Source organism: Scophthalmus maximus, chromosome 13 (genome assembly GCF_022379125.1).
Source record: "Scophthalmus maximus strain ysfricsl-2021 chromosome 13, ASM2237912v1, whole genome shotgun sequence".
Classification (NCBI taxonomy): Eukaryota; Metazoa; Chordata; class Actinopteri; order Pleuronectiformes; family Scophthalmidae; genus Scophthalmus; species Scophthalmus maximus.
In genome coordinates, this window is record NC_061527.1 from 22,404,960 (window position 1) to 22,423,334 (window position 18,375).

The 18,375-nt window shown below is 44.0% G+C and overlaps 1 protein-coding gene across 3 annotated transcripts; it reads right to left on the reverse strand.

Annotated features, from left to right (window-relative positions):
- Positions 1-53: 53 nt before the first annotated feature.
- On the reverse strand, positions 54-17,482 carry si:ch211-247n2.1 (calcium-activated potassium channel subunit beta-2). Of its 3 annotated transcripts, none has more exons than XM_035648925.2 (5): positions 17,343-17,482; positions 5,866-5,949; positions 4,295-4,465; positions 3,962-4,157; positions 54-2,458 (listed from the first exon to the last, which is right to left on the reverse strand). In XM_035648925.2, the coding sequence occupies exons 1-5, from the start codon at positions 17,387-17,389 to the stop codon at positions 2,174-2,176; spliced, it is 783 nt and encodes a 260-aa protein (XP_035504818.1). In that variant the 5' UTR covers positions 17,390-17,482; the 3' UTR covers positions 54-2,173. The 3 variants fall into 3 exon arrangements, with proteins under 3 accessions (XP_035504818.1, XP_035504819.1, XP_035504817.1); XM_035648926.2 differs by lacking the exon at positions 17,343-17,482 and adding an exon at positions 15,551-15,689; XM_035648924.2 differs by lacking the exon at positions 17,343-17,482 and adding an exon at positions 9,625-10,201.
- Between the last annotated feature and the right edge of the window lie 893 nt (positions 17,483-18,375).

Consider the following 18,375-nt stretch of genomic DNA (forward strand, 5'->3'; position numbering starts at 1 on the left):
TGTTGGGGAAGATTACATGGCTGTCTCATTAATTATTAATTCAATAGTCACGATCAGCTTATCAAAGAATTTTAATCATTCTAATAAACATACACTGGTACACAGGTGGTATGGAAAGGTTCACACACACGATACAAACATGTACAGACCTGTCCCAAATCAGAATTGTGAAATAGGAAAAGTTTTTATTTTATTTTATTTGGATGACCAATGACTATCACTGAGGATACCGGGGTTACATCCCCAATAGTTTTGGGCATATGCCCAGGGACAGTTTGCGTTTGCAATCAATAGTGTAGGCTACATCTTGGTGAATATTTAACTGGGTAAATTAAAGAGTAAACCTGAGTTTATGGCAGTGTGGAAAGAAAACTGAAGAGAAGTACAATTTCAAAAGGTCAAATGTGTAGTGTTGCTGGAGTAGCAGTGAGGGTATTTTCTATTCAACAACCCTCTACCATAATGTGTTTGAAACTCGGACAGGAAAGGCAGGAAAAGAACATAAAAATAAAATATACAGACTAGCCAGGACAACTATAGTAAAAATTCAAAGACAAAATAGGTTGTTGGCTGTCATTAAGAAATCACACAGTTGTCAAGGGTTACCCTCACTTGATCCAGTGTATTTGTCGGACAGGGCCAATGACCACCAACTCAGTTTAACCTGAATTTAGGAGCAGGAACTTTTCTTTTAACATCCAGCTTTCCCCAGCTTTAATCATTTGAGAAAGTACATCAGCTTTTAGACACATACAGCTGAATATCATCAACATAGGGCAATTGGTCAAGAACATGGCGTTGGGGGACTCCATACTTCACATCAGAAACACAGCTCTTTTTCGTGCTTTTGAAAAGAAGGTTAGACACTTGTTAATTATCGCAAAGAGAGCCTGGATCAAGTTGTTGCCTCTAAATCATGTTTTAAGCTAGTGGGGACTATGCCAGAAGAAAAACTGTCCCAAGACATTTGGAAAGTTTAGCTAACTAGAGGTTCGAGGAGCCAGGTAGTACAGTAAGTTTCGAGGCCAACACAAACTTTCACAAATTATATAGTCTCAAAATGTGTTCATTCTAATTAAATTACAGTTCAAAGTGTCAGTATACAGACTTTCAAATATCAAAGCAATATGGCTGATAAAGCTTTTTGTGACATAGATCTCAAACTGCAAATGTCCTTCATCCTAAGACACAGATAAAGTAAAGCATTAAATCAAAGGCTTGGTTCATGTGGACCCAGATGACCTAAAATGCACATTTTGGTACCGAGCTACAGCTTTAGAAGATCTATCTTCAACAGTTTTACATTTTGGTAATTGCACATTTACTCTCTTGCTGAGAGTTGCATGAGAAGACTGATGTTTCTCTCAAATCTGTGTGAAATGATCAAAACATTAAACAGATCTCTTAGAGAGACCCATAACTCTACTGTACGGTGTAACTATGAATCTCTTTCTTTTATTTCTGATATTGTTGATAAAGTATCAAAAAAAGGCATAGGCATACAGCACAACTTAAAGTTGAACCAGGCACTGATAACGATAACTGCATTTTGTATTTCATTGACCATTGTATAACGATTGATTAAAAGAATATATTAATTTGACCACAATTGTGTTGTTTGAGGAAATTATTTGATTTTGTTGCACTTATTTAATGTTTTGCGAGTGCTGGTGCAACACTATTAGCAGTAATTTAGTTTGCTCTCTGGTTTCCATTGATAAGCTAAGCTAACTGGATGCTAGCTGTAGCTGTAGCTTCAGTGACATTATACACAATGGAACAGAAAGCAAATAAGCATCCCCCCAAAATGTTTAACAGCAAATGCAGATAATCAGGATTCTTAAATACATTGTGTCACATTTGCATACAGTATATCTTACAAAATAAAAGACTGGTCCACAAACAGTGTGACTAATCGTTTCAAAGGTTGTTACGGCACTTCAACCACCAGGTGCCACTAGTGTCAAGCTGCAAACTAGTTGCAGTTTATCGTCAAATCTGTAATTCAACCTTGTCCTTTGAGCTGCTTTCAAATTGTTGCCCACTTTCTCTGAATCTGAGCATTCCAGCTGTCGCCGACAGACCACATCTGGCCTTGTGCAGCTACTTCCACTCATATATTGCATGTCCGTATAACAAGAACTCCCATCCGACCTGGCCGCCTTTCTATCCTTCACATCTTGATGCAGCTTAGTCGCTCACACATGATGGATAGGTACTGGGTTAGCTTCACCATGGCGATGATGAGGGTTCCTCCCATCAAGGTGCAGGTTGGCCAGAACAGGGAGTGGAAGACGGCGACCCGACCGTAGATCTGAGACAAAATGGCACTGTCCACCCTGTCCGTAGGATCCACAAAACACTGAACTGTGTGCTGAGACCTGAGGCGATCAGAAATGTTCTGAACCGTGGCGTGTGTTGTTGCATAGTTTTTACGGCACTTTGGGATGTAGAAGCACTGAGGCAGAGGGAAAAGGAGAGAAAAACAGAGTGAAACCGAAAGTTAGACTTGTTTTTTTCCCCCCCTGTAGATAGAGATTAGTCTATTATTATAGAGCTGTTTGGGCCTTTTGATAATTTAACCCATACCTCAATATATATATATTAATACCAATAACAAGATCTGTTTATTCATGTAAATTCTGCTTAACCACACCAGTATTTTTGTAGGTATTTATGTGATGCACAAGGGCTTATTCTTCTTTCACTTTTTTCTGACTTTCGGTGCCCATATTATGCTTTTCATGGTTTTCCCATAGTTTTTTGTGCATCTAAAAGCCCTGCTGAGTTACAAAAAGGCCCAAGTTCTTTTCTCCGACAGAAAACTGTGTCCCAATTTAGGGACTACAACCTTCAGAGGGCTGCCTTTGAAGACTGACTACACAGACAGTGGAGCTGTAGTACAGGGTGCGGCAACTCAAAGTAGCTAACAAGCCCACAGTAAGGTTCGGACAAGTTGGTGATGCAAATAGTTAATTATCTGTAGACCAGACTGTCTCATTTCTACAGAGCCCCGGTGAGGACATGGAGAGGGGGGGAAAAAGAGAGATGTACTTTTGCAAGATCCCACAAAGGTAACTTTCAATGTGCTTCAGGATCAGTTCAGCGTGGCATGGAAACCAAAAACAAATCCAAACACCAGTGGGAGATTCATCATCTAGCATTCATTCATCATCTACCGCTTTATCCATTTAAGGGTCGCGGGGGGGCACTGGAGCCAATCCCAGCTAACATTGGGCAAGAGGCAGGGTACACCCTGGACAGGTCGCCAGCCTATCACAGGGCCACATACAGAGACGGACAACCATTCACTCTCACATTCACACCTACGGTCAATTTAGAGTCTTCAATGAACCTAACCCCATTCTGCATGTCTTTGGACTGTGGGAGGAAGCCGGAGAACCCGGAGAGAACCCACGCATACACGGGGAGAACATGCAAACTCCACACAGAAAGGCCCTGGTTGAACCAGGATTCGAACCCAGAACCTTCTTGCTGTGAGGCGAAAGTGCTAACTACTACACCACCATGCAGCCTTGTGGGAGAGGAGTACAGAGTTTTATTTTGAGATTGGCCTCAAATATACGGCATTAAATCAGTGCTTGGCAGTAGACACGGGTTTAACATGCGTGAGAGACATCTGAACTACTCATTCTCACTCTCGTCGCAAAGCGTATTGACTTGGCAGCCCTGGTTGAATTCTTTAGCAACCCACTGCATTAGTTACGTGACAACTATTGGGAGATCTCGCAAAAGTGTATCCCTTTTATTCCCCTTCCAGAGCTCCGTACATTTCAGCTCTGCCTTTGCAGTCCACGGTGAGGATTGCCGTGTGTTGGTGCCCTGTGGCTTCAACTCCAACAACACAATAAGCCTGTTTGACGAGCAACGTGCGTAGCTGTGTGTTCTTAACAACCCCCCGAAACAGGTTCAATCAGCAGCACCGTCAGCTGTTGAGCACCTCGGGGTTGCTGTCCTGCGTCTCCTCGTTGTGCAGCAGTCGCACCACCTTCCCCGAGGAGTTGAGGCTCACGTAGACCTGGAGACAGGGGTAGCGGGAGCTCATCCAGCACTCCGTTCCGCAGCTGTACGAACAGTTTACATCCCACATGATGGTGGAGTTCACTATCGTGCAGCTGGCCTCATCGGTCCACGCGCTGTGGGGTATAGAGACTAGTGTCAGTTGTGTGTGTGTGTGTGTGTGTGTGTAGTTATTCACAACTTTTGATCCGACAGTGCATTTACGCAGAAAAGCTGAGCGTGGATTTGTTGTTTTGTATGAAAGTGCTGCTACCTGTCGGAGTAGGAGCGCAGTATGGTGATTCCCAGGACAAAGTACATCATGACTGATACGAAGACCATGCTGAGGCCCAGCAACATGGCTCTGTCCTCCCCTGCTCTCAGAGCCGTCACCGTCTTACTCTTGTCCAGGCCGTCACACTCACGGATCTTCTGGTAGATGGATCTGAAAAAGGTTCCGAATTCAAAATGCACTTTCAATCGGTCGCTCATTCAACCTCCCTGTGAGACCCTCAGATAAAGTTTTGCTCGTTTCTGACTTGAGGCGGAAGACTTATTGTCATCCCTGGGCTTCAGAATAACTAGCATGAGATCAGGTTGGTAAACCCTATCCCTTCTTTTTAAGTCACACATTTTTTTTATGCCTCACAGGCATTATCCTCATCTTGTATTCATAAATGTATTATTATTTACATTTAATCTAATCTTCTGTATTTCAATTAGATCCTCCCGACTTGTGTCACTCTCACGTCTATTGTTATTATTAAACACCGCTGTAATGGAAAAATGTATGCAGTTGAATCAGGCAGACGAGATGTATTGCAGGAGCCCACCACAGATTTCTGGTTCGTTACACAGATCAACAAGTGGTCAGTGCATGGTGTCTCAAAAAAACGGCCTATCTCTGTGGGTGCGTTTAGCTCTCTCGGAATAATGTCATCATCAAAGAGACAGAATGGAAATAGAAAACGCTCTGTCTCTGTCTCAGTAAATTTAGGACAAAGGGCGAACCAACCTTGCAACTGGACAGAACATTGTAAGAGTCAGGACAGACATTTCCCCGACAACCACTGCCTCTCCTCAGCTCTTGAATTTATGGGCACTTACTATTTATAGTGCACACAGTTCAACTCCTGTATGTCTGCTGCTTCGGCTTCATCTCCAACTGCTTTAGTCAGCACACTTCAACTGATCAGTGAAGTGTGGTCCGCTCTTCAACGGTTTACCTGCTTTCAGCCTCTGCACATCAACTGACCTTTCAACTAATTTGAACCTTTTAACTGACAGTTCAAATGCTCCGGTGTCACCGGTTCCATACCAAGAGACACTTTCATTACACACAGTGTTCAATTTCAATTTCAACTTCAATTTTTTTTCCCCCAATCGTTTACAGTTTAACAGGGTCATCTCTTTCTCATTATATGATACTCCATCTGGTTTCAGTGCTAATACACAAACTGCAGATTCAGATGCCTACAGGGCTTATTACTTGAAATAAAAAAATGAAGTTTCAAGTACACTTCAAAAGACACTTCAGATCTCGTCATTACCTTAACTTCAACTACTTTAGGTGAGTAAAATAGTAAAATATTAAAAAAATGTACTGTCTGACAATTTGAGTATGGCTAAATTTAGCATTTTCTAATACAAATCAATTTCTGCATTGACATTACAGCAAACACAGGTGAGAAGGGCAAAGGCAAGGCAAGTTTATTTCTATAGCACATTTCAACAATATTAAAAGCATTGGGAAGAAACACATAAAATGACATTTAAAATACAATATAAAAATAAAGACATTCTAAAGTAGAATAAGACGATGAAAAGGTGACAAAAGTTCATTACCTGCGGTCACTTCTTCCATCGGTTGCTTTACTTCCTGCCCACAGAAACATCCTTTGTGGGGCATGTGGGAGTTGTAGTCCGCCGCTGCCCACCAACGTTTGAAAGAAACAGACAGACGACACTAGTGAAAAAAACCGAACCTACAGACCCCGCAGGAGCTGACGTCTGTTGCCACGACAGTCAGGGAGGAAAAGAGGCCAGTAAAAGCAAAATAGACTGTGGTTCAGATGTATAGGAAGCGACATCTCTGTTGCTCACATGGAGTTCCACTTTTAAACTCGAGACGTGAGTCATAGTAATAATGTAATAACTTTAACGTCGGGTTATGATCGTTTAAAAAAACAACGCCATAATGACCACAAAAACACATAACGGAATTTGTTGAAAAGCACGTGTTCGGTTAACAATGGCTAAAAATACCAGTGACTGCACTGGTCTGAAGTGTGCAGCAGGAGGTGTGGGTAACATCAGAGAGGTGAAAACTGCCCCAGCTGGTTGTCAACACGTACGTTCGCATGTCAGCGCCGACCTGACCCGGCATGCCTCGTCCTAGTTTACAACCGGGGCTCGACAGGTTTCCCTCGTCGGCCGACGTTACGAGTGAAACTTTCCTTCTGAGAAGTTACAGCGCCATTGGCCAAAAAAACTCCCCCGCGGGTCGCCTGTGCAGCGGCCAGTTGCAAACCCATGGTTATGGTTTTTTCATTGTCAAGGTGACACCTGGCAGTCGTGGACATTATGCCAGGAAGTCAAGTGGCACAATAAGCGATAAAGTCTGCATTAGGACGGTTCCATGAAAATGAACGCCGCGAAAAACCAATATGTCTATGTTGCTTCTTTTTCTGGGACCTTTTGGCGTTATTGTACCCGTTTACATGTACAGTTCACATTGCACATTAATTTGTTGTTGTTCATTTTGCAGGTAGAGCTGCTCTGGGAAACAATTTTAGAGTCACAGCTTTTTTTGAGAAAGAGTTTGCCAGCAGAAAAAAAGTTTTTAGTCCTGATGTTTTTCAAATTCGGGTGACTCGGGTGGTATAATTATGGTTCGGAAAATATTATGAAAGAGTCGTTAAAGGTTTGAGGACCTGAAAAGGCAAGAGGTGGTGGTTAACACATCAACGTCCCTCTCACACCACAGTCGAACACGCCACACACCTGTCCACCCACCCTGTCCTTCATATTCTTACTCTCTTCGTCGCTGCATAAAGGTGAGCCCACATTCCACATTGGCACCGAGTGTTTTTCAGTTCAGTGACCGTAAATCATGAGGTGCCGATTTTTGTCCAGTATGACTGTAATTCCCTGGACACTGGGCAGCTGCCTTGGTTTTAATCAGCTCTCAGGTAATTGTGTTGGGGGTTTAATTAAACCAGTCCTAAGTAACTTCATCAAATAACAAATTCAGTGCGACGGAATGTCTTCCGATCAGTGTGGAAAAGCACGTCACCTAAAATAGGTTTGGGACTAAGATTGTGTGCGTGCGCGTGCATGTCTTTCCTGAGGACGTGTTTCTTTGGATTTATGCGCGGCGAGCGTGTTGACTGACTGCATGCCAACACAGGTCTGCGTGTGCGTCTGTGAGCGTTATATTTGTCTGAAGAGAGTTATCTTTGTAAACCGCTGGAAAAAAACCAACATGTCGTGGTATGTGGACACGGTGTCCACAACACATGGCTGCCATTCCCGGACAGTGTAGGTGCTGCACAAGGGGGAAAGCACGCCTCCTCTTGAAATTCGAGGCCCTTTCCCCCACACTACTTTTTGCTACATCAAGGTTTTGACCTTGAAAATGATGGGACGACAGTGGATGCAGGTGGATGGAGCTGCAGCATCAGTGTCAACACAAAACCTAATATTAAACTAAGGTGATAGAGTAGAATGCATTAAACCCGATTGACACATTGTATTTTGGTAACAATATCATTATATCACAGTTGGATTGGGTAGAACGCAGTCATTTGAGGCCTGCTAGTTGACATTTAGTATTATCACCAAAGATCAAGACATGCATTCAAAAACCCTGCACAATTATATCTGCATACTTGCTGACGTTGACACAAACCCATAGGTTTCAATACTACTAGCGCCGATTTGAGTGACAGTTATGATCTTTGTTACTTTCTCGCATGAATACCATCAGGAAAAAAAACAATCAAATCAAAGACAGCTACTAAAACCGGCCTATCCTCTGTTTGCTTACTGAACGAAGCCGCGCCGAGTGCGGCGCTTGTGGCTTCGCTAATTTCAGACCAACACAGTTGTCATTCTATCCCCCGGCGCGCCGCATTGTTCAAACAGCGAATGCACTTTCGGCGCACCGGGGCAAACCCCGTGGACGTGTTGGTCTTAAAATGAGGTGCTATCTTGAGGCAGCACCAAAAAAGAACAACTGGTCCCAAGTCAGTGGTGCAGTATTTCACCATTGTTTTAATGGCACATTATCAAGATAATACATTAATATGGACCCACGAAGGTGGGCGCACGACGCAACGTACCCTCAGGCTTTGCATGCAGCAGTAATAATTAATACACCTACAGTCGGCATTCAAACAGTTATGTTTCTCTTACTACCTGGCACCTTCAGCAACATAATAACAAGGTCCACGTGCACCTGGCTTTGAAAGGGGAAGGGGAGATAGTCCCCTCTGATGGGTTCATTGCATGTTACACTGAAAAAACACACCTATGAGTAATTAACCCTTTTGAAATATAGGACTAGTGCAGCAACGTGTCTGCTGTGCACCACGCACCATTTCACGTTTAAGAAAAGACTAAATCCATGTTTTTTTCCACAGAGTATGGAAATAAGTCAGTGGTGCGTTCAGTGTGAGGAAACCAACCAAAACATCCTGAAGCTGCTGTCACCTGGTTACTAAAAGAGGAGCAGTCGACGTGACAAGAACAAATATTGACTGAAACAGGCTTCATTACGCGCACGCACACGCACACGCACACACACACACACACACACACACACACAGACATGCTCAGTCTATAAAAGTAATGAGGCCATGAATAATGGACCACCTGATGGTTGCCTGAGTCAATATTTGCTTATCGTGTATGTGTATGTTTGTCTTTTTTGGTAGTTTTCACTCAGTGGAGGAAGTTTGAGTTACACTGGTGATCAGACGATAAGTTGTGGGACAGGAAGTGAATAATCAGAATTTAAGACGGATATCCAAACTCTTCTCTTTGACCCCTTTGCTTCACAAATTAAGCTGCTCTTTTCCTTTGATTCTTTTTTCTTCATTTTATTTTAAATTTATTTAATGGCCATTTCAACAACCAATTTTTTTCAAATTTGTTTTTAATTTATATGCAAATTATTGTAAGGTGTGACTTATTAACATAACTGACCAACGATGCCCCTGTACACACTTGAATGTCATGATTCAATTGGCATCATATTGATTAATATTGAGTTTACCTCTAATCAAACATCATTTATTTTGTCGTGTCCCCTACAAGCATATCTTGTTTAGAATCAAGAGTCTGTAGTATTCTTTAAACTGAACACTGACAAGTAACTGTGTAGAGGACTGACAAAAAAAATTTATGTTCCAATGAGCATTTAGATTTTCACTGATCAATTTAAGCAGCAGAGGAAGACAAGAAGTACAGTCAAACCACAAGAATCTCAGTCATGGCTCAACCCACTGTGAACTGGAAACAATATAAAACCAATTGCATCCAAGTATCAACATCATATTTTTGCATTTCCCACATACGTATGACGATTGACAGGGAGCTCACCTGATTTCTGACAGCGGTGTCCGACAGAAGTCAATGGTCAGGATGTCAGAGCAGTCGTCCCCAAACATGGCACCTCACTCTTTACAACATCTCCATCCATTGGTTCATATCAACCCTTATCCAAACGCATAATTCCCCATTTAATCTACTCACACTGCTCCCCAGGCTTCACTGTCAGATGCTGAGGCTCAGCCGCAAGAATTATCATTGGCATAGACACACACCATCCAACTGTTGAGGAAGCTATGCAAATATTCCTATTCGGGGGGAAAACAAAAAAAGAAATGCAAAAAAAGAACTGCAACTCCAGTTTCAGAAAGTTGCCGAGGAATAATAGACATGACAAAATCTGCTAATGGATTCTAATTCGCAGACAGCGATCAAACGAAAATAGGAGCTGCTCATTAATGGTCCGTCATCTTGAGCCATTTCTCCAATTCTAATCCACAAGACTTTGTGGCTAATGTGAAAGAGGCCTAATGGCCCTGATTCCGAGTGATGCTCTGTCTGAGGTGTCAGGTCTCTTTAACGGCCGCGCAACTCAGTTGACGTCAGCCTCATCAGCATCTGTCGGCGACGTGGGAGGTGTGTGTGGGTGTGTGTGTGTGGGGGGGGGGGACATGAACGGGAAAATATGTCTGTTGTTTTATTCAAACAAAGACAGAAACTCTGTGGCGAAAGCTGCTAGATTAAATGTGGAAGGCTGGCAGAATGTAAGTAATGTCTTGGTTTAACTTTTTGTGTGTCGCTTGCATGTTGGTCCTTTGACGGTCCAAAGACATGCAGGTTTGGAGGGACTGAAACTTTCAAATATCCACAATAAACCAACTATACAGTAGATGACCTGTTCGAACGGCAGATAGACAAGTGTGTTGACGAGCTGAGGAAGACGGGATAACATCGAACAGATGTAGACAGCCAACATTGCTGGATTCGTATCCAGTGGATATTGAGGTATTCTGCAAAAATGAGGGTCATCAACTGCAGCTTGAATGTCCTTATCTGCCTTTTTTTTTATAAATAACTTCATTTTCTACAGGAGCTGTGCATTACAAACTAAGATATTATTGAGGTTGTGGTAAAACTCTTTTGTTGCAGCACATCAATTCTGATTATGTTGAGGTAAACGTTGGGTAAATCCAACTGACACAACAGACAGTAATTTGCCCACCACTCCGACCCTTACATCCGCTTTGTTACTTAAAGTGCACAGTACTTCTTGTGCTATCAATAAACATACTGGCCTGCAGAAAGTGTTCCTGAAATTGGCCTTATATTCATCAGGTGGCCACAAGTACAATTCAGTTTCTGGTGTGTTGAAGCAGACTCTCAAGTCCCCATTATTTGAGACTGAGTCAGCAAAGAAAAGTCTGAGCCACGTCCAAGTTGAGTCCCCAATACCCGGGTTGCCTGAGTAAGTCATCAAGGTTGAATTTAAAGGTGATATATTATTCTCATATTCAGGTTCATACTTTTAATTTGGCTAACCACTTGAAAAGGTTTACATACTCTAACGTTAAAGAAAAGCATCAGTGTTCACATACTGCCCATTCCTGCAGTTCTCTATTCAACCCCTTTCTAAAACACCTGGATTTCTTTTAGCCCCTCCTCCCGATAATTCCCAATCTGCTCTGATTGGCCAGCTGGCCCAGTCTGTTGTGATTGGTCAACCGATTTGAAAATGTGTAGGAAATGTCAGGTCCCTTCACCGGTGAAGTGGAGATTCTCAGACTGCAGGTGGAGTTACCCCAAAAGAGTCCAACTGTGACATCACAGTGGGACAGCAATCTGAACCAGTTGTTCAGAGCCTGGCTGTAGCGTCTAGCCAGCTCACAAAACAGGGTTGTCTTTTTACAGTTTGTGGGCTGACAGGCACCACATAGATGCACAAGATGCATGTGCATGAACACTGAAAAAGGGATTTTTGCATAATATATCACCTTTAATGTATTAATACGTGCAAGCAAAGCATACAATTCAGGCGTCGCTTTTAACATCTAAGCACTATCTGATGGTTTGCCCATAAATGTAGGCTTTTGAACGCATGTGCCTGCCCTCGCACAAAATGGAATAATGTTACAGTATTAATAAAGCTACCCATATCTAATGTTAATTTCTCATGGCCAATTTCACAAAAACAAAACTTCCTAGTGTGAATGCAGCCAATGCTAGTGTCCGATCACAAGTCAGAGTCATCAGTGTTCGAGTCCTGGACTTGAGTATGACACAAAGACCTTTTTCAAACTTTTATAGTTGTCTGGTTGGTCTGGTTGACAGTGTGTAGTGGGTTCAGTATAATTCACCCAATCAGTGCCAGTGATCTCCACAAGTGCGAATTGGCAAATCCAAAAATGGCAGTTACATAATTTCAGTCTTCTGACACACTTTTCAGTGGATTCCAGCAGTTATCTACTGTCTGGCACCACAGTCCTGTGATTGAAACAGTCTGACACACACACACACACACACACACACACACTTCTGTTGAACCTTAAATGAATGGCAGGTATCTGAAATAATAGCTTTGGCCACATGTGTGTGTTTGAGGGTGTGATGTTTTCAATGTGTCACTGACATCGTTGTACCAAAATGAAAACTGGACAACAAGAGAAGCTTATTTAGTGACAGTGTAGGGTTGCGCAAGGCAGTAGAAAGGAAGAGATGGATGAGAAATAATTCAATGTGAATGTCTTCATTTGACAGAATTCTTAAGCCGCTCTCACACAAATGGTGCAGTCTGTATCCACATGTATATGTAAAAGTCCACATGTGTTTTACTGAAAGCCAGGTGGTAAGAGGCCCTAAAGGTTTGCACGTGTCTGTCTGTATTCTGTGGACACATATATTCACCTTTCTGACACCTGTTAAAAAGGTCACGGGCAGCGTGTCATGTGTGGTTAAAGCCACAAGAGGAATGGTCTCTGATGAGACCACACGCCCGACACATATATACACACGCGCTTGCACATGTTTCCTACATACTGTCACACACACACACACACACACACACACACACACAGACGTGCCTCCCACACACACACATGCACAGGGTGCATCTCCGCACTGGAAGGTGTGTCTGGGTGGCATGTGTGAAGTGTGCGTGTGACGGACCAGACAGTAAAAGTCTCGCACAGCTGTCCGTCCTTGTTCAGAATCAAAGAGTTGTGGCTTCTTAAGTGAAGCTGCGGTGAAATGATCTTGTTGTGAGATCGGCGGAGAGAGGAACATGTGGGGTAAACACAAATCCCTGCTGTCACTTCCCCCCTCTACACTTATGTGAAAATGTGCTCTTACAGACTGAACACAATATGAAACCTAGTCCACCGGCTGTATAGATTACAGCCGTTCCTTGCTATATACACAGGCAGGAATTTAACCCCCACCTGTACTGCCCAATGGCCAACAGCTCATATTGTGCTCGTTGAGCATTAAATTATGGGTAGATTGTCTTGAGTACTACAATACAACATTGCCATATTACATGGTAACATTTGAATAGGACATCTGCAGTTTTCTCTTAAAATGTCCCATTCTGCAGATGGTTGTGCAGGGCAGCTCGAGTAAATGTGTCTAAGGCTCATCTTACACACAAATGAAGGTTAAATAAAGTTCTTGAAAAGAAAACTCAAACTGAGCTTTTGGTTTGAAAATATCAAAGAGCTCTTGCTGTTGTTGTCGACTCAGCTATTTGAAGGTTCAGTTAAAGATCGCGTGTCAAGTGATTCATCAAATTACTTAGCACCGTTAAACTGGACTAATGATTGTGAATCTACTCTGTTAAATTCACTAAATCTTTGTGAAAAAATAGGCAATTTCCTTTATTGACATACTACTGCATGTAAATCCATCCGTCCATTAGATATACCTGCTATTCTTTGCGGGTCACAGGGCGGCAGGTGCCAGTCCCGTCTGACACTCGGTGCCAGTTAACCTGCACGAGTACACGAGTAAATCAAGAGTGCACGGAGGAAACCCACGCGGGCACGGGGAGACCATTGCAAACTCTTCAAAAGAACCTTCCCGCCACAAGGCGAAAAGTGCCAACCACTGCACCACCGTATCGAATAATAAAGTGCTCTGTCAACCTGAGACGCGCCGACACGAGGACAACGCACGAAGAGCGGCGGCGACTGGGTATCAGTGAGACCTGCAGCTCAAAGGGGTTAAAGGTCGCAGCAGAACTATCATTCACCAATGGCGGAACATCTAACTTATGTAATGAACGCGCCCTCACCAGCTGACTAAAACACTAAAGAAAATAATGATTAAAGAATAATGATTGAAAAAAGGAGCAAGAACGTGTCGTTTTTGTGCAACCGGGAAACCCTGTGCTGCGGAGCCTGTGGCCCTCCAATATGGCTGCCAGTCGTGCCTCCCATGATCGACATCTGTACTTGCAGGTGGAAGGCACAAGGCCCAGTTTGGTTCTGCACAGCTCCGGCCGCGGTGACACTGCGCCAAACACTGTTTCCTCACCTCGCGCGAGAACATATACGTGGAGCCCAATGAGGGTGAAGCGGGAGAGGGACGGGGACAGTGTGATGTACTGTAAATAGCATTGATGTTGTCTCTCGTCTGAGACTATAGAGTGACACACTGAGTGCTATTGGCAGAGGAGCGGAGGCAGCTGGTGTTAATGGTTCGGACCAGACTTAGTGGCACCTCGCGGCGACGTACCGTTAACGGAGAGATCCAAGACTGTTGGGAAGTCACTTCAGTACATATATGCATATAAAAAATTAATTAGCAGCATTTTTTAAAAAAAACCAAGAGAGGGATTTATTCTTTAATGTATTTTCTCCTCGAGCATTTGTCAGCGTGGCAACACATTCGGGTTTCGATTTGTAATTTCCGATATTGAATAGAAGGTCTTTTGACGGTAAAGGAAGGCGATTCTGTAAAATTCAGCGAATATCATCTCACAGTCGGCCAACTGTCCATTTTGTGTGTGTGTGTGTGTGTGTGTGTTTAAAAAAAACTATGTTCCTACACAGCCCTGCATGGTTCCGTAAACTGGGAATAGGGGCGCTGCAACAGGGTAGGCAATTGCCTCGGGGTTCGGTTTGGTTTGATGTAGCCCCCCCCCAGCCCGGGTCCCCTTTTGCCTTGGGCCCCCAAAGACCCTTGAAACACTCCTGGTTGGAGATCAACAAAGTGTGTCAGGGTATCCACACAACAGGGGGCGTTCATGATCATGCATAGGCGAGGTAAAGAAGAAGAGACGAGGGGAGATGGGGGCAGTGGGAGACAGTAAAACGTCTACGAGCAATGGTAGATGTCGATTTTGATCTGAGCGGTGAGAAGGAAAAAGGCCGCAAAACCAAAACCAATGAGCTGAAAGGTGCACCGGACAGAGCGGACAGGAAGTGCAGGAACCTACCGTCTCATAATAACAAGTCATCCAGTATTAAGAAAATTGCACATCTAATATACAGTAGCTACATGTAACCAATATGAAAAAATCAGTTATATCAGCTTCAACTATACAGAGGTCGTCTGTATTTGCAAAGCAGCTCCGGTGCTCACAGGAGATTCAAATACGGGAGTCCCATCGTCACCTTGATGTGACCATTGCAATGTAGAACACGACAGTGATTCAAGCTGTTTCAAGAGAAAGTCCTTTTCTTAGCTCCCAGTGTCAAGCCATGGCTGTGAGTGAAGGTCTGTGCAAACTGCTGCACGGGAAACATAATGGTGATGAGCTTTTGAGCCAAACCACAAGGAAGTTAAACGCCACGCTGGTTTTCCTTTCGCTTCGGTGATTGACGTGGCTTTGGCACAACTGAGAAGAGAGATAACCGAGTGGGGGGACTTCTCCACCCAGGCAGCACCCCTGCTCCTATTCACTAACGCTCAACCCCCCGAACATGAGGGGGAATGAAATGTCGTCAAACACCTGCTTAAACATCAATCTGTCAAAACTTACCTTCAGAACATTTCCTTGCTGCACGTTTCCACTTTGTATTTCAATCCCACGGCATGTGAAGAAGAGGTGTCCACTATGCCAGAGCCAACATGTGATAGTCTGTTTATCAGGGACGGATAAGCAGCTCCCGTGGTGCAGACCGAGGGACAGTCAATGATATTCACACCCCCCGCCCCCCCCCCCCCCGCTCGAGCTAATAATCAGTGTCTGACGGTGATTGTCTGTGGTATTCACGGGAGGGGGACAAGTGTTTGTTTGAGGGATGGGGAAACAAGATGGGAGACAAGATACTGAAAGGAGAAAAAGAACCCAAAAGAATGGAATGGGCAAAATTACAAAAAGCACACGTCATTTTATATCACACACGAACATGAGAAATACAGGCTGTGATCCGTGGAGACGTCCAAGTGTTAAACACGATGTTCTGCAAAACCTCAGCTGAGATATGAAGCACGTTCAGAAACAGCGACCTCCAGCGGTGGCTCGCTCGCAGGACAGACAAAACTAGAGTCAGGGCTGGAACACGGCAGACTATTGAAGTACATGCAGGTTACAGAGGCCCGAAATGTGTGTACTTGCTTCCTAGCCGAGTGTCGGATCAGGGGATTGGTCGTGTTGGATGAGAATGGAGAAAGTGCTCATCATTAGTTTCACATGAAGAGTAAGTGAAGAGGAGACAGCTTGCCAGCTCTAATTCGCATTACTTCATTTTACCCTTTTTTTTTTAATGAGGGATTAAAACACACAAGCTATAAGCTGCTTTGTTTTCCCTCTCTATCCTTATGCCAAGATCAAGTATCCATCTCCTGGCTCCAGCTTCCTATATGAAGCAACTATACTGTACCTGTGTCGTACAGCTTGAAAATCAAGCTGATACCCGTGAAAGGATTACAGGGGTGGTCTTCTTCTGCGACCTGAGCCGAGTGGGCTTGATCTCCCGCAAGAAAGTGCGTAACACAATACAGCACCATGTCACACACCACCAACCATATCTCTCAGCCACACCAGGAAGAAGCTCTCGCTGTGGTTTCAGTTTCAGACATTGTGGCAGTGGCGAAGAGACTGTAAAAAATCATGGACAAATTGACTTGATGAGGATTCATGAGCTTCGGTTTCCTGGCCCCCGGGGCTGTGCATCCTGCGCGCTTTCTCTGCCTCTCACAGGACTACAAGACACGACCCCGAAGCTCGCACAGAATGAAAAATCATTCATGACCAGGCGTTGGGAAATGATGTCACCATGACGTCACTACGCGAAGTCAGAAAAATGGTCTCATGGCTGCCGAGGCCACTGCCACCACCGCTCAGCAAAAGTTACAATCTTGCTTTAACGGACAGATTCATCTGCATTTGCGTCTGCAGACACACACTGGAAGATTGATATTATTTTCTTTCGACAAATAGTGACATTGGTTATGAAAAATAGAAGAGCAGCACTTTAGTAAAAATATACAGAATATTCCACATCATGTTTTTGTACTTATTCTGGTAAAGTAGTATGGAGTAGCTACTTTAGCAGAAATATTTTCAAACCCATTCTTATTGTTATGAATATGTCTATGACTATATTTTGTTGCCACTTCAATAATTTAATAATTTGCGACGCCACGCGGTTTCGACTTGGTTTTCTGATTGAATTTCACGATAAAGTGACGCACCACACCCGATGGTTGCGCTTCCTTCTTTTTCCTCTGTCTGTGTTACGCAGAAATATGTTTTTGGAAAGCACGAGATGACGACAGGCACTCAGAGCTGGTGCGAAGAGAACGAAGAAACAGATCCGAGGGCTCACCCCGAGGCGCAGTGCGCGGTCTTTCTGAAGCTCCTCTGGGTCAGCATGCTGTTGCCGCCTTAACGTCTGGCTGTCTGACGGAGAGGGCTGCCCTCACACACACACACACGCACACACACACACACCAGGGCCACAGGATGGAGGGCGATCCTATAATCAAAGAGCGAGAGAATTGGAGGAAATGGAGGATTTCCTCAGTTTCCTGAGGCGAGGGGCGGCTGGTTTCCAACCAGTTCAAACTTTGAGGTTGTCTCTTCTTCAGACACTTCCTAAAGGCATTGGGCATCTAATTTGTCTACATTTTTTGATTCATGTTGAATATTTAACTTACATGAGAACATCTAGCGATTTTTTTTTTCTAGTGATGGCTTGCAGTGATTCTCAGTCAATAGAAATGGGTGCTCCGTTTGATTGTCTCCATTGGCCTCCATTACTTTGGGGGACTCACGCGGAAGAGATGAGGACAAAAGTGGTCGAATCTGATCCGACAGAAGCGGAGAGTTGCAGACTCGCCCGTCCAAACGCACCGAATCCTGCAAACGGTTGCAGGCAAAAGGATGTCTGCGTTTTCAGTTTTCACAGTGTGTTGGTTGCCCCACCACATTTAAGAGCTTCACAGTAAGTAATCCCATCAGAGCAGGTGACCTACTTTAATGAGAAATCAAGGATCAGGAAATCCTCTGCAGTTGCTGTACCACAAGGTGGCAGCAGAGAGGTGATGTGCTTGTGACTAGCGGCTGTATCCCTCAGCAGGGGGCAGTGTGGAGTCACACAAGTCAACATGGAGGGGATGCTCTTTGTCCCTAGGAGGCACTGTATCCATAACTTTCTCTCTCCCTTGTGTATGTGTGTGTGTGTGTGTGTGTGTGTGTGTGTGTGTGTGTGTGCGTGCGTGCGTGTGTTTTGAATCAGGGTTCACACAGGACTTAGCTTGCCATGCTATTTTAGAACTCCACCCTTAACAGCTCTTAATGTGACTCCACCCCACCCCCAAAGAGTGTGTGTGTCTGTGTGTGTGTGTGTGTGTGTGTGT